The sequence below is a fragment of the Antechinus flavipes genome, chromosome 2, assembly GCF_016432865.1.
Source record: "Antechinus flavipes isolate AdamAnt ecotype Samford, QLD, Australia chromosome 2, AdamAnt_v2, whole genome shotgun sequence".
NCBI classification, from domain to species: domain Eukaryota; kingdom Metazoa; phylum Chordata; class Mammalia; order Dasyuromorphia; family Dasyuridae; genus Antechinus; species Antechinus flavipes.
Window position 1 is genome coordinate 509298417 of NC_067399.1, and position 24056 is coordinate 509322472.

The following is a 24056-nucleotide window of genomic DNA, read 5'->3' on the forward strand; positions in this document are numbered from 1 at the left end:
AATATTTGCATAAGGGAAGAGCTGGAGTTTTGTTTTTGGTGTTGTTGAAGATAGGACTTTAACCACAGTAAAGACAATATATAGCTTCTCAATATAGCTGAATGGCACAAGACAGCAATAATAGAACACCAAAATATAAAAGTTACATTACTTGAATTATGTTCTCAGCTATGCCAATTTTGATCTTAGATGTATCACTTGCCATTTTGGACTCAATTTCTTGTGTAAAATAAGGGGTTCATAAATGATATCTTTAATTTCTGACAGATCTGAAATTCTAAAATTTTATGACTCTTGTCAAGGCTTTTATGTACTTATAAAACAAGAATCGAAGACTTGGACCCCAGATTTGTAGATATTTGGTAGTTTAAATTCAGTGATCAAGTCTACATAATGACTAATTTTTTCAGAGGGAGGTACAGGGTATATTCTGGTATAAACTTTGTACATTTGGCTGTATTAGATTGCATTTTGAAAATAGAATCATTGTGACCCAGGAGTTTGTGTCTTCTTTAAGTGCATCATACTTTAAATGCCCAAAGAGAAGACTTTTTAAACTTTATGAATTTATGTGTGATATACTACCTCTAATTCTTTTTTTTTTTGCAGCTGGTGATGGGAAAGTATCTGATCGACTATTAGACTACAGTAAAACTATCCAAACACTTACACTTCCAAAGAATGTCCCAGATACAAACCCATATCAATCTAGTTCTTGTGAGTATTCAAATCTAAATGAACTTTTTAAAAAAATGCTAATATAGGTACTTTTCTTTGTATAATCTGAAATTAATTACTTAGTCACTTAAACAAAAAGCATATTTTCTGTTGTGTCTTAGGGAGCTGTGAAATAGAAAAATTTTAAAAAATTTCATTAAGATGAAATACAATAAGCATATATTAAATGTCTGTTGCATGCAAAGTTCTTTAAAGAGTGATACAAAGTTTAGATGAGTTCCTGTCCTTAGAGTCTGTGGGCACAAGGGATAATAAAGATAGCAATATTGCTGTGTCTTATTGTATAATATACATAAAGAGGTACAAAATGAGGAGGCACACATAAGGACATAATTTCAAGATCAACAACTGTAGAAATAACTTCTAGCAAACTAGTCTTCTTCATATAAAATTGCCATTCTAAAAAAAATGTTTAACCTGTGATCCTCCTCATCACAAAGTATGAGAAGTCATAAGTCATAATTTTAAATCTTCTTAGCCCCAAGTTTCTTATTTCATTTGACAGAGGAAGAATTGAGACACAGAAATAGTGCTTTGTTCATGCTAAACTGGAAAGTTTGGGTTTTTTTTTTTTAACTATCCTAAGTAATATTATACCTTGTCATTGGATGAATTGTGGCTGTTTTAAGTGGAAGTGAAAAAAAAACATCGATGAAAATTTTAAAAAGCTCAGTATTTTATTTCAGTGTTAAAATTTAAATATTTTATTAAAAACATAATAGTGAAGATCAATACACCATAATTAAACTTGCTTAGGAACTATTTACATTTAAGTTAATTTCAACATATGAAGTACTACAATTTTCCAGTTATTCTCTTAAAGTTTTCATGAGGATTCGTTGTCCATTCATTCTCATTCACTTTTTCTCTTATTTGATTGTAAATTAGAATATAATCTGTTCTGTTGGTTCTTTTTTCACTTTGCTTTATTTCATAAAGATTATGTCCTTTGTATTCTTTATATTCATTGATTCTAATTACACTATAAAATTCCATTGCCTTAATGTACCATTTTGGCCACTTTCCTATTATTGAAGATTTCCCACTTTTTTTATTTTTGCATCATTCTGTTAAGAAAATCTTCAAATAATCCCTCTTAAAAATATTTCAATAGCTCTCTCAGGGTCTGTTTCCAATAATGAATTTATTGAGTCAAATAATATGGTTATTTTTGTAACTTTTAAAACATACTCAGATTGCTCTCCAGGAAGATTTTACAAATTTCATTAGGAATGAGTGATTATGCTTATTTTTTCACAATGCTGCCAGTGTGTTATTTTTGTTACTTTTATTTCTGCTAATTTAATAGGTTGAGGTATGATATCCCAAAATTACTTTAATTTGCACTTTTTGAATATTTGTTTAAAATAATGTTTTACTTTATAAGAAAATTTTGTTTTCTATTTTGAAACTGTCTCTTTATAACCTTTAATATTTATTAGTGTGAATTTCTCTATGTATTTGAATTTTAAGGGAACTCTACAAAATAGTGGGCTATTGTATAGCTCAGTGGTTCTCAAACTTTTGTTTTCAGTATCTTTATCCTATTAAAAATTATTCAGGATCTGGGAAACGAATGTGAACTATCTGCATTTTTGTTTTTCTTCCCCGGGTTATTTATACCTTCTGAATCCAATTCTCCCTGTGCAACAAGAGAACTGTTCGGTTCTGCAAACATATATTGTATCTAGGATATACTGCAACATATCCAACATATATAGGACTGCTTGCCATCTAGGGGAGGGGATAGAGGGAGGGAGAGGAAAAATCGGAACAGAAACGAGTGCAAGGGATAATGTTGTAAAAAAAAAAAAAATTACCCTGGCATGGATTCTGTCAATATAAAGTAATTATTAAATAAAAATTAAAAAAAAATTATTCAGGATCTCTCCAAAGTGTTTTTGTTTATCTGGATTATATTTATAGACATTTACCATATTGGAAATAAAAACTACTTTTGAATTTGTAGACCCTCTAAAAGGATTTCAGAGATTCCCCAGGATTCTCTAGACCATACTTTGAGAACCACTGGTAGCTAACCAAATGCTCCTCTTTACCACTTCACCACAAATCTAGACAAAACTTCTCTGTCTATTCCAGAACTGGTCTTCTTTTTCTGTAGATAGCCAGTCCTCAGAATTTAATGAGTACTTGTTAAGAGTCCTTGTTGGGCCATTCAGGGCTTTATGTACAGTAAATATCCCTACTGGTTTTGTTTTTAATCCATGGCTAAAAGCCAGGATCTGAAACTGCTTGTGTTATGGTGTTCAACTAGGAAATAGGGAGCTAATGAGCCTTCTAACATTTGTTTCAGTGGATGTCACAACTCGATTTGATGAAGTATTCTGGTTTGGAGACTTCAATTTTCGGCTGAATGGTGGACGAATGGCAGTAGAGTCAATCCTGAAACAGAATCTGGAGATGAATATGTCAGAACTACTTCAGCATGACCAGCTTATTAAAGAAATGAAGAAAGGTAAGTGGTTTTGCTATTTTTTTTTCTATTTGTTTTTAAATTTTGGAAGACTAAGTTATTTTGGCCTGATGGACTTTGTAAAAACAAAGATAGAACCTTGGAAAAGACAGTGATTACTCTTTTTGCCTTGCAGGATCTATTTTCAAGGGGTTCAGGGAAGCAGACATTCACTTTTTCCCTTCATATAAATTTGATGTTGGAAAGGACAGCTATGATAGCACTTCCAAGCAGAGGACGCCTTCTTATACAGTAAGAGGTCTTCATTTCTTACCCATCCTAGTAGAGAGGCAGTGCCTATTTCTCAGTGTTGAATTGTAGGCTCACAATTCTTGAGAGTGTGGCTACAATTCATGTTTCTGTTTTACATGGCTATTTTTGCATTTTCATTGATTTAGCCTTCCTTTTGAGTGTAACACATTGGTTAGCACTACTTATGGCCACCTGCCAAAACAAATACTTATTGTTTGAGGAAACCTGGATCTTACTTAGCCCATTTAATTTCAGAATCTATATCCAGCTGGAAAGCTCTCCACATGATTGTCACAGTGATTATAAGAATAATAATGCCAATTCCTGTATATTTGTACTAGAAAGTGCCATCCACAACCAGGCAGAGAACTATGGAGACTGAATGTGGATCAAAGTAGAATATTTTCACCATTTTTCGTTATTGTTGTTTGTTTGCTTGGTTTTTTCTTTTTCATGTTTTCCCCCTTTTCTGATTGTTTTTTTGTACAACATAGCAAATATGGAAATATGTTTAGAAGAACAGTATGTGTTTAACCTATATCAGATTGCTTTGTTGTCTTGGGGAGGGGGCAAGGGAAGAGAAGGAGAAAAATTTGGAATACAAGGTTTTGCAAAGGTGAATGTTGAAAACTATCTTTGCATGGATTTAGAAAAATAAAAAGACTATTTTTAAAAATTCCATTATGTAGAAACTGCCTAGAATTTTAGCCAGTGATTTTTTTTAATTGGCTCTATAGAATCAGATTTAATTTCAGCAGATTGGGGAGGGAGGATTGGAATAATATTAAAAAGAACATATCATCTGTTTAATTATAACTATGATCTGTAAACACTAAAAGAAAAATCCCACATATTTTCTGAGGCCCCCATTTCTACCAAATGCACTTGTAGAGAAGTCAGATTCCTTTGAGTAAAGGAACTAACAGAATTAATGTTTAAATATATGAAATTCCCATTAGTGCAAGTTGACTTTGCTTTGCTTATTATCTCAGCTTAGGATCTCTCCTTGCTGTGCTATAAGTTGCTGTCAAACTCTTCCCCATAGTGTAATGCTTCATCATGGACAAAGTTAAGAAACTATTGGATCTATTATATGCTATTAAAGCTTAGCTAGTGGAACACATAGATTCTGTGCATGTAGCCATCTTCTTATTTCTTCATAGCACATGAAAAAACATGCATCCTGCTTGTCAAGGTTTCATTGAATAGAATCACAATGAACATTAGTAAAGAAATGTATTTTCTTATTCTAAAGTATAGTTCTTAGATACCTCCATAGTCCAATATCTTAATCTTTGAATATAAACCACCCCCTAAAACTGTGAGGACAGGTAACTTTCAAATAAAATAAATTCTGTAAAGTAAAATGAGTCCTGAAATGGGTTGAGATGAGTGATGTTTGTTTTAAATAGTAGAACATTAGAAGTGAAAGGGGAGTAACAAAATTAGAAAAGAACCAAATCAGGTCCCTTTCTTTCACTGTTATGGTTAGGGAAAACATTCTCAATCAAAAATAAAAAAAAGATAAAACAGATTATTTCAATTATGTGAAAACGGATGCTTTTGCACAAAGTCAACTAAGATAAAAAAGGGAAGTGATTGGGCAAAATATCTTTGCAGCAATTTTTTTAAAAATTTTTAATAGCTTTTCATTTACAAGTTATATGCATGGATAATTTTACAGCATTGACAATTGTCAAAGCTTTTTTCCAGTTTTACCCTCCTTCCCCCTACCCCCTCCCCTAGATGGCAGGATGACCAATACATGTTAACTATATTATAGTATAAATTAAATCAAAATAAGTATACATGTCCAAACCATTATTTTGCTATACAAAAAGAATCGGACTCTGAAATAGTGTACAATTAGCCTGTAAAGGAAATCCAAAATGCAGGCAAGCAAAAATAGAGGGATTGGGAATTCAATGTAATGGTTCTTAGTCATCTCCCAGAGTTCTTTCACTGGGTGTAGCTGGTTCAGTTCATTACTGCTCCATTGGAACTGATTTGGTTCATCTCATTGCTGAAGATGGCCATGTCCATCAGAATTGATCATCATATAGTATTGTTGTTGAAGTATATAATGATCTCCTACTCCTGCTCATTTCACTCAGCATCAGTTCATGTAAGTCTCTCCAGGCCTTTCTGAAACCATCCTGTTGGTCATTTCTTAACTGAACAATAATATTCCATAACATTCATATACCACAATTTATTCAACCATTCTCCAATTGATGGGCACCCACTCTGTTTCCAGTTGCTGGCCACTACAAAGAGGGCTGCCACAAACATTCGTGCACATACAGGTCCCTTTCCCTTCTTTATGATCTCTTTGGGATATAAGCCCAGTAGTAACACTGCTGGATCAAAGGGTATGCACAGTTTGATAACTTTTTGAACATAATTCCAAATTGTGCAGCAATTATCTTTAACAAAGGTATATAAAGTATAAAGGGCAGTAAAATCAATTTATTATCAGGCTAAAATCTACTTCCTTTGTATAAGTGGTCAAACAATATAAACAACATTTGACAGAATTGTTAAAATATTAACAATTATAGCAAAATTGCTCCAAAATCACTAATAGATAGAGACTTGCAAATCAGAACAACTATGATGCTTCACCTCAAACTCAGCAAACTGGAAAAGATGATAAAAGGTGAGAATAATTAATGGTGGAGAGGTTATGTATTCACTATTAATGGAACTGCAGTGATCCAATTAATCATATTTGTTTTTATTTATTTATTTTAAATGATAGCTTTTTATTTTCAAAATACATGCAAAGATAGTTTATAACATGCACCCTTGCAAAAAACCTTGTGTTCCAAATTTTTATCCCTCTCTTCCCTTCTCCCCTCCCCTAGACAATAAGTAATCCAATATTTGTTAAACATGTATAATCCTTCTATATATACTTCCTTTTTTTTAATAACTTTTTATTGGCAGAACCCATGCCAGGGTAATTTTTTACATCATTATCCCTTGCATTCACTTCTGTTCCGATTTTTTCCTTCTCCCTCCCTCCACCCCCTCCCCCAGATGGCAAGCAGTCCTTTACATGTTAAATAGGTTACAGTATATCCTAGATACAATATATGTGTGCAGAACTGAACAGTTCTCTTGTTGCACAGGGAGAGTTGGATTCAGAAGGTATAAATAACCCGGGAAGAAAAACAAAAATACAAGCAATTTATATTCATTTCCCAATGTCCTTTCTTTGGGTGTAGCTGCTTCTGTCCATCCTTGATCAATTGAAACTGAATTAGCTCTCTTTATCGAAGAGATCCACTTCCATCAGAATACATCCTCATATATATCGTTGTTGAGGTATATAATGATCTCCTGGTTCTGCTCATTTCACTTAGCATCAGTTCATGTAAGTCTCACTAATCCTCTCTGTATTCATCCTGCTGGTCATTCCTTACAGAACAATAATATTCCGTAACATTCATATACCACAATTTACTCAACCATTCTCCAATTGATGGGCATCCATTCATTTTCCAGCTTCTAGCCACTACAAACAGGGCTGCTACAAACATTTTGGCACATGTTTCCCTTCTTTAGTGTCTCTTTGGGGTATAAGCCCAGTAGAAACACTGCTGGATCAAAGAGTATGCACAGTTTGATAATTTTTTGAGCATAGTTCCAAATTACTCTCCAGAATGTCTGGATATGTTCACAATTCCACCAGCAATGTATCAGTGTCCCTGTTTTCCCACATCCCCTCCAACATTCCGCATTATCTTTCCCTGTCATTTTAGCCAATCTGACAGGTGTGTAGTGGTATCTCAGAATTGTCTTAATTTGCATTTCTTTGATTAATAATGATTTGGAGCATATTTTCATATGTTTATAAATAGTTTCAATTTCTTCATCTGAGAATTGTCTGTTCATATCCTTTGACCATTTATCAATTGGAGAATGGCTTGATTTCTTATAAATTAGAGTCAGTTCTCTATATATTTTGGAAATGAGGCCTTTATCAGAACCTTTGACTGTAAAAATGTTTTCCCAGTTTATTGTTTCCCTTCTAATCTTGTCTGCATTTGTTTTGTTTGTACAAAAACTTTTCAGTTTGATATAATCAAAATTTTCTAGTTTGTGGTCAATAGTGATCTCTAGTTCTTCTTTGGTCATAAATTCCTCCCTCTTCCACAGGTCTGAGAGGTAAACTATCCTATGCTCTTCCAATTTATTTATAATCTTATTCTTTATGCCTAGGTCATGAACCCATTTTGACCTTGTCTTGGTGTACAGTGTTAAGTGTGGGTCAATGCTTAGTTTCTGCCATACTAATTTCCAATTTTCCCAGCAATTTTTGTCAAATAATGCATTCTTATCCCCAAAACTGGGATCTTTGGGTTTGTCAAACACTATATTATTAAATTTATTGGCTGTTTTGTCCTTTGAACCTAACCTATTCCATTGATCAACTAGTCTATTTCTTAGCCTATTTATATTTCCACATTTATCATGCTGTACATGAAAAATCAGCTCAAAATGGAAAAAAAATGAGAAAAAAACCTGAAAGCCTACAAAAAAAGATGAAAACACTATGTTGTGATCCACATTCAATCCTCATAGTCCTCGCTCTGGATACAGATGGCACTCTCCATCACAAGTCTTATTGGAATTGGCCTGCATCACCTCATTGTTGAAGAGTCAAGTCCATCACAGTTGATCATCACATAATTATTATTATGCCATCTGGGGGAGGGGGTGAAGGGAGGGAGGAGAAAAATCGGAACAGAAGTGAGTGCAAGGGATAATGTTGTAAAAAATTACCCTGGCATGGGTTCTGCCAATAAAAAGTTATTTAAAAAAAAAAAGGAAGTATATATAGAAGGATTATACATGTACGATGATCTCCTGGTTCTACTCATTTCACTTAGCATCAGTTCATGTAAGTCTCTCCAGACCTCTCTGAAATCATCCTGCTGATCATCTTACAAAAAAATAATACTCCATAACATTCATATATCATAACTTATTCATCCACTCAGTGTCCAGTTTCTTGCCACTACAAAAAGGGCTCTTACAAACATTTTTGCGCATGTGGGTCCTTTTCCCTCTTTTGTGATCTATTTGGGATATAGATCCAGTAGAGACACTGGATCAAAGGGCCTGAACAGTTTTAGGGCTCTTTGGGCATAGTTCCAAATTACTCTCCAGAGTGGTTGGATCAGTTCACAACTCCACCAACAATGTATTAGTGTCCAGTTTTCCCACATCCCTTCCAATATTTATCATTAGGTTTTCCTGTCATCTTAGCCAATCTGAGAGGTGTGCAGTGGTACTTCAGAGCCATCAATCATGTTTGGAATATACTAGGAAAGCGACTAAAATGCCCCTACCTTTTCAATAACAACTGCCACTGGTAGGTATATATGCCAAGGAGATTAAAAAAAAAGTTCCCATATGTACCATAATGTTGCTTTTAGTACTTTTTATAGCAGTAGCAAAGAACTATGAATGAAGTATATTGCTAAATAAGTTAAAATCCATGAATATAATGGAATATTACTGTAGTATAGGAAAAAATGAATACAGAAAAGAATAGAAAAATTTAAATAAACAAATGTAAAATTAAAAAAAAAAAAAACAGAAAAACAGTGTACCCAGTAACCACAATAACATAAATATAAAGAAAAAGAACAATTTATAAAGTCTACATTCTATGAAAATACAATGATCCAGCTTCTTTCCAAAGAAAATATAGGTAAATGCACTTTTCTCCCTTCTTTGTAGAGATGGGAACACTATAGGTGTGGAACACTGCATGTAATATCAGACTTGGTTGAGGTGTTAAACTGTTATTTTCCTATTTTCTTATTTGTGAAATGATAGCTTCCAAGAAGGTAAGAAAGAATAATTTTTAAACTATGAATGAAGTATATTGCTAAATAAGTTAAAATCCATGAATATAATGGAATATTACTGTAGTATAGGAAAAAATGAATATAGAAAAGAATAGAAAAATTTAAATAAACAAATGTAAAGTTAAAAAAAAAAACCAGAAAAACAGTGTACCCAGTAACCACAATACTGTTTAAAAAGAAATGAAAGATGAGCAGACCATGTGTTCCTATGGAATTCAGCTTACTTTCCCTGCCTTTTGGAATCTCTCCCTATAGGACCGAGTTGTATATAAAAGCCGACAAAAAGATGACATCTACCCAGTCAAGTATTCTTCCTGTCCTGGAATTAAGACCTCTGATCACCGTCCAGTATATGGTCTGTTCCGAGTAAAAGTGAGACCTGGGAGAGATAAGTCAGTGTTCATTCACTCAACTCTTTTTATAATGGGTCACATCAGCTAATGTTAGGGTTAGGACTTCAGAATTCTCTGATTCTTGTCAGGTCCTCAGGTGGTGATGGTGGTGTTTGAATTTAAGATTTGACTTAATTTAAGTTCAAACTCAAATCTTCACATTTTGGAGCTGTGTAAATCAGAGATACCAATACCATGGGTCAATTGCCCATGTTAAAGTGATGTTTTATAGATTTGTTTGAATTGTATTCGTGCAATAACCCCCCAAAAGCGCAAGTCTATTTTTTGTTCCTTCTAAAAGTCTTGGTGATTTTTTTTTAAGTCTAAGTTGCATTTTAATCTCATGTATCATAATTTTCTAAGGATATAGGGTGTGTGTGTATGTGTGTGTGTGAGAGAGAGAGAGAGAGAGAGAGAGAGAGAGAGAGAGAGAGAGATACAGAGAGATACAGAGAGAGAGAGAAAGCACTTTATTTTTATCTCAGAATGGCAAGAGGTCAACTCAAAATCATCTCTAAGATAACTCATTGATAGGCCCAAGCTTACTTTCATATTATTTTTCCTCTTAAAACCAGGTTTTTTGATATAGTTCTGAATGGGACATTCAGAGTTGGGAAAGAAACCAGCTCTTCAGTTAGGAGAATGTAATCTTTAAATAAGTCCAATATCTTGAACTTATGTTACTTATACACTTAATAAACCCTTGATGACTAAGACTTACCTTGAACATTAGAAAACTCAAATAGCTAGAACCAAAAAGAAAAGCTATTGTTGTATTTCCTAAGATAGTGGTTTCCAAATTGGAGCCCCTTTGAGGTACGTGCTCAACTCCAGCTTGTTTCAATGTACTCATCCCAGGGCAGCTAGTGATACAGTCAATAGAGTACTAGCCCTGAAGTCAGGAGGAGCTGAGTTCAAATCCAGTCTCACACATTTGCTAGTTATGTGACTCTAAGCAGGACATTTAATCCTAATTCCCCCTTGAAGGAAGCTGCTTTCTAGAAGCAGTAACTACTAACTGTAAGCCCTGCCTCCTACTCTTGTATTTTGAGTGGGTAGTTGCATAAGAAGAGCAGACATATATGGTTTGTAAACTATATCAAAGATCTCATTAAGTCATCTTTCCCCACAAACTCATCCCTCTTCCCAAACTTCCATATTATTATTAAGGGCACCACCAGCTTTCCCTTCATCTTACAAACAGATCTATTTATTTCTCAAATCTTATTTCTGCCTATACATTGTTCACACCTATCCCCTTTTATCACCCACACTACCACTTCCCTGGTTAAGGTCCTTAAAAACCTCTCGCATAGTGTATTATAAAGACCTCCTAATAGGTTGCCTTCCCTCAAGTCTTTCCCCTCTTCCACACAACTGGCAATGTCATTTGGGTACTCAGTAAATTCCAAAGGCTCTGAATTACATCTAGAATCAAAGATTATTTCATCTTAATTTTATCCTTTTTAATTTTTAGTTTCAGGTAAGTTTTATGATATATATTATTATTAGACTAGCAGTACATACATATAATAAATAAGAAAATATATACCTGGTTGGAGGTGTTTGGAGACTCCTGCCCAAAGCCACTCTTGTACTCAACCACAAAGAGCCCTAAGGCATCCAGAAAATGTATGTATATACCAAAGAGAAAGAAATCTCATTTTGTTGTAGCTCTTACACAGTCCAAATTGTTGTCTGACTTGGCAGTTAAGAAACCACATCCATTTTATAATTTCTTTTTCCTTTATAGCATTCCTCTAGCTGCTGGCAAATTTGATCGAGACCTCTATTTATTAGGAATTAAAAGACGCATTTCAAGAGAACTTCAAAAACAGCAAACACTTAAAGACCAAAAATCCAGTATGATTTGTACTATTTCCTGAAAAATCTGACCTCTCAAGAACCTGACAAGCCAACAGTAAGGGAAAATCACCCCAACACGCCAAAGGAATGCATCAATCTGTGTATGAAGAAAGCTCGCTATAAAATACTATTCCATCTTTAGTGACCCATGAAGACTATCTTAAATGTTGCTCTGTTCTCTGTTGTATCTTACCAAAAAAACTGTAGCACACTGGCTGTGAAAACTCAGTAATGATGGGGTATCTCATTTATCAGTGTCCCAGGAAGGACAGGTGTTCTGAGAACAATTTGCATTCCTTGTAAATAAATAAATCATTCTCTATTTGTAGTACTTCCATTATGAATAAGGCAAATTATAATTACTGACATTTCAGATAATTCTAGCATATTAATACAATCATTGGCACTCTGCTTTGGAAATCACTTGATGAATTACAATTTGCCCTAAACAGCTTATGTGATCTAAGGCAGTATTTTATTTCCTTAATGTTTTCTGCCAAAGAACTCTCTTTAATACCTGACTAAATTTCAGTTTTTTTAAAAGCTAGATATTTTGGCCACATACTCCCACAGCTAGTGCAATTTAACTCTTGTAGGTCCATATGTGTTTTTCCTACATTTAACCTCCAAATATATATCTAAATATATAAATGTGTGCGCTTTGTATATATGTGTGTATATACACACATACATGCACATTTCCTTTCCTTTATACAGGAAAGGATACATCACTCCCCTTGTTTCTATTGAATAGAATGCTGCAGGATTTTGAGCCATTTAGTTAATGGAACCTTCTCCCTTACCAGGGCACTAAGTCATGGGAATAGAGCTAGTAGTTTGTCAGTTCTGCTTGGGGAAATTTTATTTTATTTATTTTTTAATTGAAGTTTTTTATTTTCAAAACATATGCAAGTATAATTTTTTTCAACATTGATCCTTGAAAAACCTTGTGTTCCAATTTTTCCCACCCTGAGGAAATTTTAAGCTAACCTTGTGACTTAGGACCACTTAGGATTGTCCTTGGGACACGAACCCTACCTAAATCCAAGAGTCATTATTAAGAGGACAAGAGAAAAATAAAGGACAAAAGGTCGTGCTGAAATAATCTGGTTGCCCTTACTAAGCTCAGGAGATGACTAAAAGCCAAATTTACTTCAGGGAGGGAGTAGCCAGTGATTCTCCAAGGTTAATATTATATATACATTGTCATCACAAAACTTCATTATTCATCATTAAGAATTTTTATCAGCTTCAAAAATTCTCATGGAAGTCATCCCCAAGTATCATTTTATGAAATTACTTCAAGATTTTGGGGAAACAAGGGAACATTGTAGAAATGATATATTTGTAGATAGATGGTCCTTTTGTTTGTTTTACTCAGGTCATTTGCTTCTTTAAACTTATTAAGAATCAGCCATCAAATAGCATCATTTAAAAATCCTTTTCATTTACTTGTCTAATGATTTGAATATTTGGAGAGTTACTATTTTGCACTAATCCTGGAAAAACAACTACCCATTTTTAAAAGTTTTATAACTCATTACTTGTCTCATATCCAAAACATTTTAGGCCTTGAATATGTGGCAATCAAGGTAGATTCAACCTAGTCTCATAAATTAATATTTATTTTTCCTATTTATATTTTAAAATAAATATATATTAAAATTTACAAAGTGAATTTAGGTCTTATCTGTAGCTGTGTTTCCCTAGTGATTTTAGAGTTCTAACAGAAAAAAAAAATATATATATATATATATGCATATATATACATATGTAACATTCAAGTTGAAAAGTTAAGATTTAAAAACAACTAACCAGAATCTTTCTGGATTTCAATTACATAATTTCTATTTTTTAACATATAAGTGAAATTTATTGTAAATACATCAGAAAATAGAACATATTAAATGAGACTTATAATTTCTGCTATAGGAAATGAGACTATGAAATTTGAATTTCCAGATGTTTAAGTCAACAAAGAATATTTTAAAAGCAAAATTCATCATTTAAGACATTTATAGAAATACTATTTATCTTCTAGGTAAGCTCCTATTAGGAAGAATTCCAAATAGCTGTTCAGTTTGATTTAATTTACTGGAATGTTCTATAAATACTGCTTAAACAAGTGGGCCATATATTTCATTCAGAAATTATTGTTATATTGGCTTTTATGTAGTTAGATTTGACTTGAACAAATTTTTGCAGATTGAGTCAGAAAATATTTTCCCCAAATGAGGAATAAATTTCATTTCAGAGCAGGTAAGTGGCGCAGTGGATAAAGCACCAACCCTGAAGTCAGAACAACCTAAGTTCAATTCTAGTCTAAGACACTTAACACTTCCTAGCTGTGTGACCCTGGTCAAGTCACTTAACCCCAATTGCCTCAATTAAATAAATAAATAAAAATAAAATTTATTTCAACTATAAAGTAATTAATACATTAATTCACTTATATAGTAATTTGTGATTAAGAACTTGAGAGGAAGGCAATATATAAATCTGATTTTTAAAATCACACTTTGTTGAGTAAATTACTTAACCATGAACTTTCAGATTCTTTATAAAGTGAATTCACTCCTAGAAAATTATAGTTAAAGTAATTTTGAGTGAGCACAAGTTGCAGTTGTAAAAATTCTCTATGAAAAGTAAGTTATTTGCAAGTTTCCTAAGCAATAATCAAATCTGCTTAAATTTTTGGTTTGATTATTCTGAGTTGCTAATTCAAAAAGTTTTTGTGTATCAGGTCTCTGATAAATTGTTTTCATCTCGAATTTTTTTTATATTTAAGCTATACATTTTTGTATTTTTTTTTTAAGTTATACAATTTTTGGTACTTACACGATTAAAACTGAATTGCCAAGAAACAAATCCAAAATGTGGTCTGTGATTTCCTTATTTGGGGGGGGGGGTTTCAATTAATAAAAACATAACTTTCTCCCTCCTTCCCCTTTAAAAAAAACCATGCAAAATACTAATTAAAAAAGTATATTTAGTTAGGCAAAAAAGATTCCCACATTGAACCTATGCAAAAAAGCAAGTCTGATTCTGTATCTCAAATTTATCACTTCTTTGTCAAGAAGTACATAGCATGCTTCATGATAAATCCTCTTATTGGTCCCTGTAGTGATCAAATTTCTTAAGTATTTCAGTTTGTCTTTATAATGTTGTAATGGGTATTAATTGTTCTTTTTCACTCTGTTAGCAATTTTATAGAAACCTTCCAAGGTTTCAATGAAACTATCCCTTTCGTTTTCTACAGTATAATAAAATTACATTCTATTCATATACCATAATTTGTTCAGCCATTCCCTAATTGATGAGCACCCTATCTAAATTTCCAATTCTGTACTATTACAAAAAGAGCTACTCTAAATACTTGTATAAATGAGTGTTTTACCTCCTCCTTTGATCTTTTGTGGGATACAGATCTAGTAGTGCTATTTCTGGCTCAACTGGATAAGTCACAGTTTAATAACTTTGGGGGCATGGTGCCAAATTGCTTTTCTGAATGGCCACACCAATTTATAGCTCTTATCTCCAGTAAACATCAATGTGTCTATTTTCCTGCAGTCTCTCCAATATGTGTCATCATCAAATCTGTTAAACTATTAGGTATGAGATGAAACTTCAGATTTCTTTTAATTTGCATTTCTTATAATTATTAGGGTTTTAGAACATTTTTTTCACTTGGCTCTCCAAGTTTTGAATTTCTTTGAAAACTGCAGCTTATGTAAAAAATTACCCTGGCATGGGTTCTATCAATAAAAAATAAAAAGAATTAAAAAAAAAAGAAAGAAAACTGCAGCTTATTCATTTCCTTCAATTCCAATCAATTCTCTTAAGATTTCAACTTGATTAATAATAAAGTACTATAATTTTCAAAAGTTTTCAGAAAAGTTGCTAATTAAGCTAAAATGCCAAAACTGTACAGAAGCTTCTATTAAATCAAGATCTGATTTGTGAATGGGATATAAGGTGTCTACACCAAGCTAAGGACATCTTGTTTTCTTTATGAAACACTCCATCTTAAAACACCAGAAATATTATGAAGACATACATTAGACTTGTAATGGAAAGAGCTATCTGCATCTAAAGAGAACTATGGAGACTGAATGTGGAGCAAAGCATAGTGTTTTCACCTTTTTGTTGTTTGTTTTTTCTTTGTGTATTTTCCCTTTTGATCTGATTTTTCTTGGGCAGCATGATGAATATGGAAATATGTTTAGAGGATTTAATACATGTTTAACTCAGACTGCTGTCTGAGGAGGGAAGTGGGGAAGAAGGGAGAAAATTTTGCAACAGGTTTTGCAAACGTAAATGGTGAAAACTAATTTTGCATGTATTTAGAAAAATAAAAAGCTATTAAAACCATTTTAGATGCTTAAACAGTTCTATTATTTCCAAAGCTGTCTAGTAAATCTAATACAGGGATATTTTGGTACTCGTAGTTAATTAGATCTAGGAGGCCCTATAAGTGGTGAAAACGAGTACTGAATGAATGTTTCCCCTAAATTCACAGTAACCATATCTCCCTACCCAATTCCCCAAAGGGGCAAATGAGGCTTCCAGGTGCAAAGAAGCAAGTCAGTCCCGCCCAGCCAGGCCCCTCCCTTCTTGAGCCCCTTCAGTTTCTGCGAGGAATCACACCTTTATACTTTCCCTCCACCCTGCGCTCTCCGAGCATCCTTGGGGAGGTGCCGAAGGGGTCCTGGATGTAGAAGACGAAGCTATGGTAGTGCAGCCTCCACCTCCCAGAGCTACCAGGAATCCTTGCCGCCACCACGCCGCTCCTGCTTTCGCTGTTTCTTCTGAATAAATGGGCTGCTTCGTGCCCCTTCAGTACTTCAGAGCTGATATCTGGCTAAATTGTTATTCAGGAACTGGCCTGCACACCGCCCATCCAAGAGCCCGCGCTCAGCTTGTCCTGTGCACTGCAGCCCTTGTGGAGAGGGGCTGCCCACGGCCCAGAGCGGCGGCGCTCAATCCAGACGACTGTCGGGTGCTGGGCAGGTGTCAAGCGCTGAAGCATTTGTTCTCATAAAAATGCCTCCCATGCCAAATAAAGGAATTTCAAAGCAGCCAAGTGCCGAGGTTGCCGCTGTATTTGGCACCAGTGTGTGCCTCGTACATAGTAGGCTCAAACAGCTCACATTCTCTATCATTTATACCTCCATGTAATATGAGGAGAAAATATCACTTGGGATCAGGAAAGGCTTGAGATGAATCTTGAAAGAAGAAAAAGAGAAGCGTCAAACATGAGTAAAGAGTGCACTCCAGACGGTGGGAAAAAAGCAGAAATACAGGACTGGAAGAATTAGTGTAGGGATCGCTAGCAGACCTGAATGGAAAATAGTGTGTGTGGAGGAATAATATAAAAAGAGGTCTGAAAAGATAAGTTGAGACCAAATTATGGAGAACTTAAATGTCAAGCTGAAGAATTTGTATCTTAGAGATAAGATGATATTTTGACTAAACTGGTGAGAGAACCATATGTGACTTAGAAATAATTTGACAGCTGCATGAAAGGCCCATGGAAAGAAAGCCAGTTAGGAGGCTGGCCCAAGGCCTAAAGTAGAAAGGGTCATGGGAGTAGACAGATAAGAGATTTGAAAGTATAACTGACTAGCTTTTACAAGTGGTTGGCCATGGAGGTGGAAGGGACAGGAAAGAATCAAGGCTGACTGAGTTTGGGAACATGGGTAATTGGAGGGATGGTAGTCTTAACAGAAACAAGCAAGTTTAGAGGAGGCAGATAGATAGGTTTTTGCAGAAAATTAGTTCTGTTTTGGATATACTGAATAGGTCAACAGTTGAAGAAACTCAAAAGGGTCTCTTGGTATGGGACTGGAATTTGAGAGTAGGGCTGGACACACACACACACACACACACACACACAATTATATCTAGCCCCTCTCCCTAGAATTCCATGGCTTTATCATCTGGCTCTATCTGAGTATTATCTATAGCTAGATGATAATTAAAGCCATAGGTACTATTGAAATCGCTATGAGTACGGAGAAGAGGTACTAGCATTAGAGACATCCATGCTTAGGGGACATGTCAATAATGATCTAAGGCAGCCATGTTGCTGCATGTAGGAGTATAAAAGCAATGGCACAGATACCAATGAAAGAGAGGGTAGCTTGGACTAGAGGGCAGTGAATATTGTCAAAAGCTACAGAGAGATCAAGAGGGAAGGGAAACAGAAAATATCATCAGTTTGAGCAGTTGAGATCATTTATGTCTTTGGAATTAGAAACTTCCCTCCAGTGGTGGGGTTGGAAGTTATGTTGCAAGGGATTGAAAAGTGAGTCAAAGGTGAAGAAATGACAGCAAAATAATGGTAGACCACTTTTCTTAAGATTTTGGTTATGAAAAGAAGAAAGCACTTCTATTTAGATGTTTGTGTGAATGAGAGGCAGGCAGCCCAATTCCACATAGTCCTGCAGAATCCTAAATTCACTCACTACTGAATGATAAAGAAATCCAGTGAAGATTCTTAATTTCTTCCAGACCAGAAATGCAGAGTCAATCAGAAGCCCACAGACAATAGAAAAACTTATTCCCCTGCCTCAGAAAAAGGAACATATGCAGCATACAAGGCGGTGTGTCCAGTGGCACCAATAGCAGAGTGCTCCCCTGAAAAAGCTCCATGGTCCTAAGTGATAGTGAGTTTTTAAGCCCCAAAGGCAGCAGGGAGTGATCAACATACTGACCAATGAAGTGCCACAGTGTTTGTTAGGCCTAGGGATTCTAGGGACCCTAATATTTTGGCCTGAAACACCCCCAGAGAGGCCCCCAAAGATTCAATTAGAAGGAGCTATATGATGTAGTGCTAACATTCTAACAGGAAAGAATCATGCTATCTTCAAAGGGTAAAGATGGGGTTCTAGGGGTAGACTGGTTCTAAGGCTTTGAAAAGGGGAAAGAGAAGGTGAGGGAATCATAAAAGAAGGAATATATATCAGTGAAATAAGGAAATGGTGTGTGATAGAACTTATTTTTCATAATTGAGATGCATGAGAATAAATAGGAAAATGTGGGGAGAGAAGACATCAGATGATTTTCACTTTTCTGAAAGGGTCAAAGGAATGTTGAACACAGAATTTGGTATAGAATATATCAAATTGTTCAGCAAGCAGGGAATCGGGGTGGGAGTTAAACTAAGAAGAAGGATAATACTGGGGAGAGAATAATCAGAAGCAAAACAAACTTCTTGATCCTAAAAGATTAAAAATGGGGGTGAGGGCTTAGGACTGGAGGTGTCTTAGATTGTCACTTAGAAAACGAAATGGCCGAATAAATTGAGATGTATGAATATTACAGAAAGTTAATGATCTCAAAGTACAGAAAGAGATATTTTTAGATATGGCCACCACATAGCTTAATTTTGCTTGACTATGTTTACTATAAGAATTTTTCTCTCTTTTGTCTCAGTCTGGGGTGGGGGAAGGAGTCAGTATTAAGAATAACAATTCCCCCAAAGAGAACCATTTAAACACTTCTGAAGAGAAGTCAAGAAAAGCAGGATAGTTCTGAAAGATGTAGATTTTGTACTTCAAGAAAAAGTCAAGTGATATGAAATAGAAATGGACAATTTTATGTAAATCCTCTGGGTGTTATGTGCATATGAAAATGCTGTCTTTTTTGTGTTTTAAGTTTAAAATTTTAAAAAAAGGCACAGAATAGCTTGAATGGATAGCTTGATCAAGTCAAAGTTTTTAAGGATAAGAAACTTTTGACTAAGTATATTTTTAAGTATAGAGGAAACACTTGAAAATTAATAATCAGATAATGAATAATCAAAAGGGCAAACTCAGAAGACAGAATAAAAACAGTTGTGTGGTTTTTTTTTGTTTTTAAATCTAGTCTAATTATATATACAAACATTTCTATTAACTGTGAAATCTATACATTGGGAATATCTGTACAGAACTCCCAGAAAGCTAGAAACTTGGGTAACTGGGATGTTCCCCTCCTCCTAAGATTAATCTTTAAGAGTGCATTTAAGCTTGAAATCATGGGAAGACATAAGGTGGAAGTGTTTAGTGTCTGAATCCGGATTTGAACTCAGCCTGACTTCAGGGCTGGTGCTCTATCCACTGTGCCACTTAGATGCCCCTACCCTTTATTTCTAAATCATGAACCCATTTTGCAATGGTCAATTATGAAAGACTTAGTTGTTCTTAGTAATTCAGTGATCCAAGGCAAACTTGGGATAGAAAATGCCATCTGCACAGAAAAAACTGTGGAGAATTAATGTAAATCAATGCATGCTGTATTCACTTTTTTCTTCTTTTTTTTTGTTTTTTTTTCCCTTTTGTTGTTTTTCCTTTTTGTTCTAATTTTTTTCTCCCAATATGATTCATAAAGAAATGTGTTTTTTTTTTAAGTTTAATGTATATTTATAACCAGAAAAATAAACAATTTTTAAAAAGTTAAAAAAAATAATGAATCCATCTTAACCTTATCTTGATATAGGATGGGTTTTTTTTATTTTTTTTTAATCTAATTTTATTTAATAATAACTTTATATTGACAGAATCCATGCCAGGCTAATTTTTTACAACATTATTCCTTGCACTCGCTTCTGTTTCGATTTTTCCCTTCTCTCCCTCCACCCCCTCCCCTAGATGGCAAGCAGTCCTTTATATGTTAGATATGTTGCAGTATATCCTAGATACAATATATGTGTGCAGAACTGAACAGTTCTCTTGTTGCACAGGGATAATTGGATTCAGAAGGTAAAAATAACCCGGGAAGAAAATCAAAAATGCAAATAGTTCATATTCGTTTCCCAGTGTTCTTTCTTTGGGTATAGCTGCTTCTGTCCATCATTTATCCATTGAAACTCAGTTAGGTCTCTTTGTCAAAGAAATCCACTTCCATCAGAATACATCCTCATACACTATCGTCGAAGTGTATAATGATCTCCTGGTTCTGCTCATTTCACTTAGCATCAGTTCATGTAAGTCTCTCCAAGCCTCTCTGTATTCATCCTGCTGGTCATTCCTTACAGAACAATAATATTCCATAATATTCATATACCACAATTTAACCAGCCATTCTCCAATGGATGGGCATCCAGATATAGGATGTTAATGTTGGTCAATGCCTAGTTTCTAACATACTATTTTTCAGTTTTCTCAGCAATTTTTGTCAAATAATGATTTCTTCTCCCAGAAACTAGAGCCTTTGGGTTTATCAAACACTAGATTGCTATAGTCATTGATATTGTGTCTTGTGTACCTAACCTATTCCACTGATCCACTATTGTATTTCTTAGCCAGTAACAAATGGTTTTAATGACTGCTGCATTCCAATATAATTTCAGATCTGCTAGAGCTAGGTCTCTTTCCCTTGCATTTTTTTTTTCATTAATTCCCTTCAAATTCTTGACCTTTTGTTTTTCCAGATGAATTTTTTTTCTAACACTAAAAATAATTTCTTGGCAGTTTGATTGGTATGGCACTGAACAGATTAATTTGGGTAACCTGTAATTTTTGTTATACTTGGCCTACTCATTAGCACTTGATATTCTTCCAGTTGTTTGGATCTAACTTTATTTGGGTGAAAAGTGTTTGTAATTGTGTTCAAATAATTCCTTGCTTTGTCTTGGCAGATAGACTCCCAAACATTTTATATTATCTACAGTTATTTTAAATGGAACTTCTCTATTGCCCTGGGACTTTGTTAGTAACATATAGAAATGTTGATATGTGTGGTTTTATTTTATACCCTGCAACTTTGCTAAAGTTGTTGTTTCTAATAGTTTTTAGTTGATTCTCTAGGATTCTATAACATAATTGTAAGTATAACTATCTGCAAAGAGTGATAATTTTGTTTCCATGTTACCTATTCTAATTCCTTCAATTTATTTTTCTTCTCTTAATTGCTAAAGCTAACAGTTCTAGTACAATATTGAATAATAGTGGTGATAATGGGAAACCTTGTTTCACTCCTGATTATATTGGGGATTCTTCTAGTTTATGCCCGTTACAAATGATGTTTGCTGATGGTTTTAGATATATGCTACTTATCATTTTAAGAAAAACTCCATTTACTCCTATGCTCCCTAATGTTTTTATTATTATTATTATAGCTTTTTATTTACAAAATATATGCATAGGTAATTTTTCAGCATTGACAGTTGCAAATCCTTTTGTTCCAACTTTTTCCCTCCTTCTCCCCTACCTCTTCCCCCAGATGGCAGCTTGATCAATACATGTTAAATATGTTAAGGTATAAGTTAAATACAATATATGTACACATGTCCAAACAATTATTTTGCTGTATAAAAAGAATCGGACTTTGAAATAGTGTACAATTAGCCTATGAAGGAAATCAAAAATGCAGGCAGACAAAAATAGAGGGATTGGGAATTCTATGTACTGGTTCTAGTCATCTCCCATAGTTTTTTCCCTGGGTGTAGCTGGTTCAGTTCATTACTGCTCGATTGGAACTGATTTGGTTCATCTCATTGTTGAAGAGGGCCACGTCCATCAGAATTGATCATCATATAGTATCGTTGTTGAAGTATATAATGATCTCCTGGTCCTGCTCATTTCACTCAGCATCAGTTCATGTAAGTCTCTCCAGGCCTTTTTGAAATCCTCCTGCTCGTCATTTCTTACAGAACAATAATATTCTATAATATTCATATACCACAATTTATTCAGCCATTCTCCAATTGATGGGCATCCACTCTGTTTCCAGTTGCTGGCCACTACAAAGAGGGCTGCCACAAACATTCTTGCACATACAAGTCCGTTTCCCTTCTTTAAAATCTCTTTGGGATATAAGCCCAGTAGTAATACTGCTTGGTCAAAGGGTATGCACAGTTTGATAGCTTTTTGAGTATAGTTCCAAATTGCTCTCTGGCTGGATGTATTCACAATTCCACCAACAATGTATCAGTGTCCCAGTTTTCCCACATCCCCTCCAACATTCCACTTTATCATTCCCTGTCATTCTAGCCAATCTGACAGGTGTGTAGCGGTATCTTAGAGTTGTCTTAATTTGCATTTTTCTGATTAATAACGACTTGGAGCATCTTTTCACATGGCTAGAAATAGTTTCATTTTCTTCGTCTGAGAATTGTCTGTTCATATCCTTTGACCATTTATCAATTGGGGAATGGCTTGATTTCTTATAGATTACAGTCAATTTTCTATATATAATTTTGGAAATGAGTCCTTTATCAGAACCTTTGACTATAAAAATGTTTTCCCAGTTTATTGCTTCCCTTCTAATTTTGTCTGCATTAGTTTTGTTTGTACAAAAACTTTTCAACTTGATATAATCAAAAATTTCTATTTTGTCATTAATAATGATCTCTAGTTCTTCTTTGGTCATAAATTCCTTCCTCTTCCACAGGTCTGAGAGGTTAACTATCCTATGCTCTTCCAATTTATTTATAATCTCATTCTTTATGCCTAGGTCATGAATCTATTTTGACCTTATCTATGGGGTTAAGTGTGGGTCAATGCCTAGTTTCTGCCATACTAATTTCAAATTTTCCAGCAATTTTTGTCAAACAGTGAGTTCTTATCCCAAAAGCTGAGGTCTTTGGGTTTGTCAAACACTAGATTATTAAAGTTATTGGTTGTTTTGTCCTTTGAACCTAACCTATTCCACTGATCAATTAGTCTATTTCTTAGCCAATAGCAAATGGTTTTGGTAACCACTGCTTTATAATATAATTTTAGATCTGGTAGAGCGAGGCTACCATCATTTGATTTTTTTTTCATTAATTCCCTTGAAATTCTTGACCTTCTGTTTTTCCATATGAACTTTGTTGTTATTTTTTTCTAGGTCATTAAAATAGTTTTTTAGGAGCCTGATTAGTATAGCACTAAATAAATAGATTAGTTTAGGTAGTATTGTCATCTTTATTATATTTGCTCGTCCAATCCAAGAGCATTTAATATTTTTCCAACTGGTTGGATCTGACTTTGTGTGTAAAGAGTTTTGTAGTTTTGCTCATATAGTTTCTGATTTTCCCTTGGCAGATAGATTCCTAAATATTTTATACTGTCAGTAGTTACTTTAAATGGAATTTCTCTTTGTAACCTTAACTGTTGGATTTTATTAGTGATATATAAAAATGCTGATGACTTATGTGGGTTTATTTTATATCCTGCAACTTTGCTAAAGGTGTGGATTATTTCTAATAGCTTTTTAGTAGAATCTCTGGGGTTCTCTAAATATACCATAATGTACATCATCAGCAAAGAGTGATAATTTGGTTTCCTCATTACCTATTCTAATTCCTTTAATTTCTTTCTCAGCTCTTATTGCCAAAGTTAGCATTTCTAACACATTATTGAATAGTAATGGTGATAGTGGGCAACCTTGCTCCCTAGTGTTTTTAATAGGAATCTGTCAAATCCTTTTTCTGTATCTATTGATATAATTATATGACTTTTGTTAGTTGGATTATTGATGTAG

General features: G+C 34.3%; 1 protein-coding gene across 1 annotated transcript in view; it reads left to right on the forward strand.

Moving 5' to 3' along the window:
* INPP5E (inositol polyphosphate-5-phosphatase E) overlaps nucleotides 1–14481 on the forward strand; it is a 32880-nt gene extending 18399 nt beyond the window's left edge. The window contains exons 7-11 of the mRNA XM_051980324.1: nucleotides 610–717; nucleotides 3053–3214; nucleotides 3348–3463; nucleotides 9604–9740; nucleotides 11494–14481. Coding sequence (XP_051836284.1) covers nucleotides 610–717; nucleotides 3053–3214; nucleotides 3348–3463; nucleotides 9604–9740; nucleotides 11494–11626 — 656 coding nt within the window. The 3' untranslated portion in view covers nucleotides 11627–14481. The remainder of the gene's footprint in view (nucleotides 1–609; nucleotides 718–3052; nucleotides 3215–3347; nucleotides 3464–9603; nucleotides 9741–11493) is intronic.
* The last annotated feature ends 9575 nt before the right edge of the window (nucleotides 14482–24056 follow it).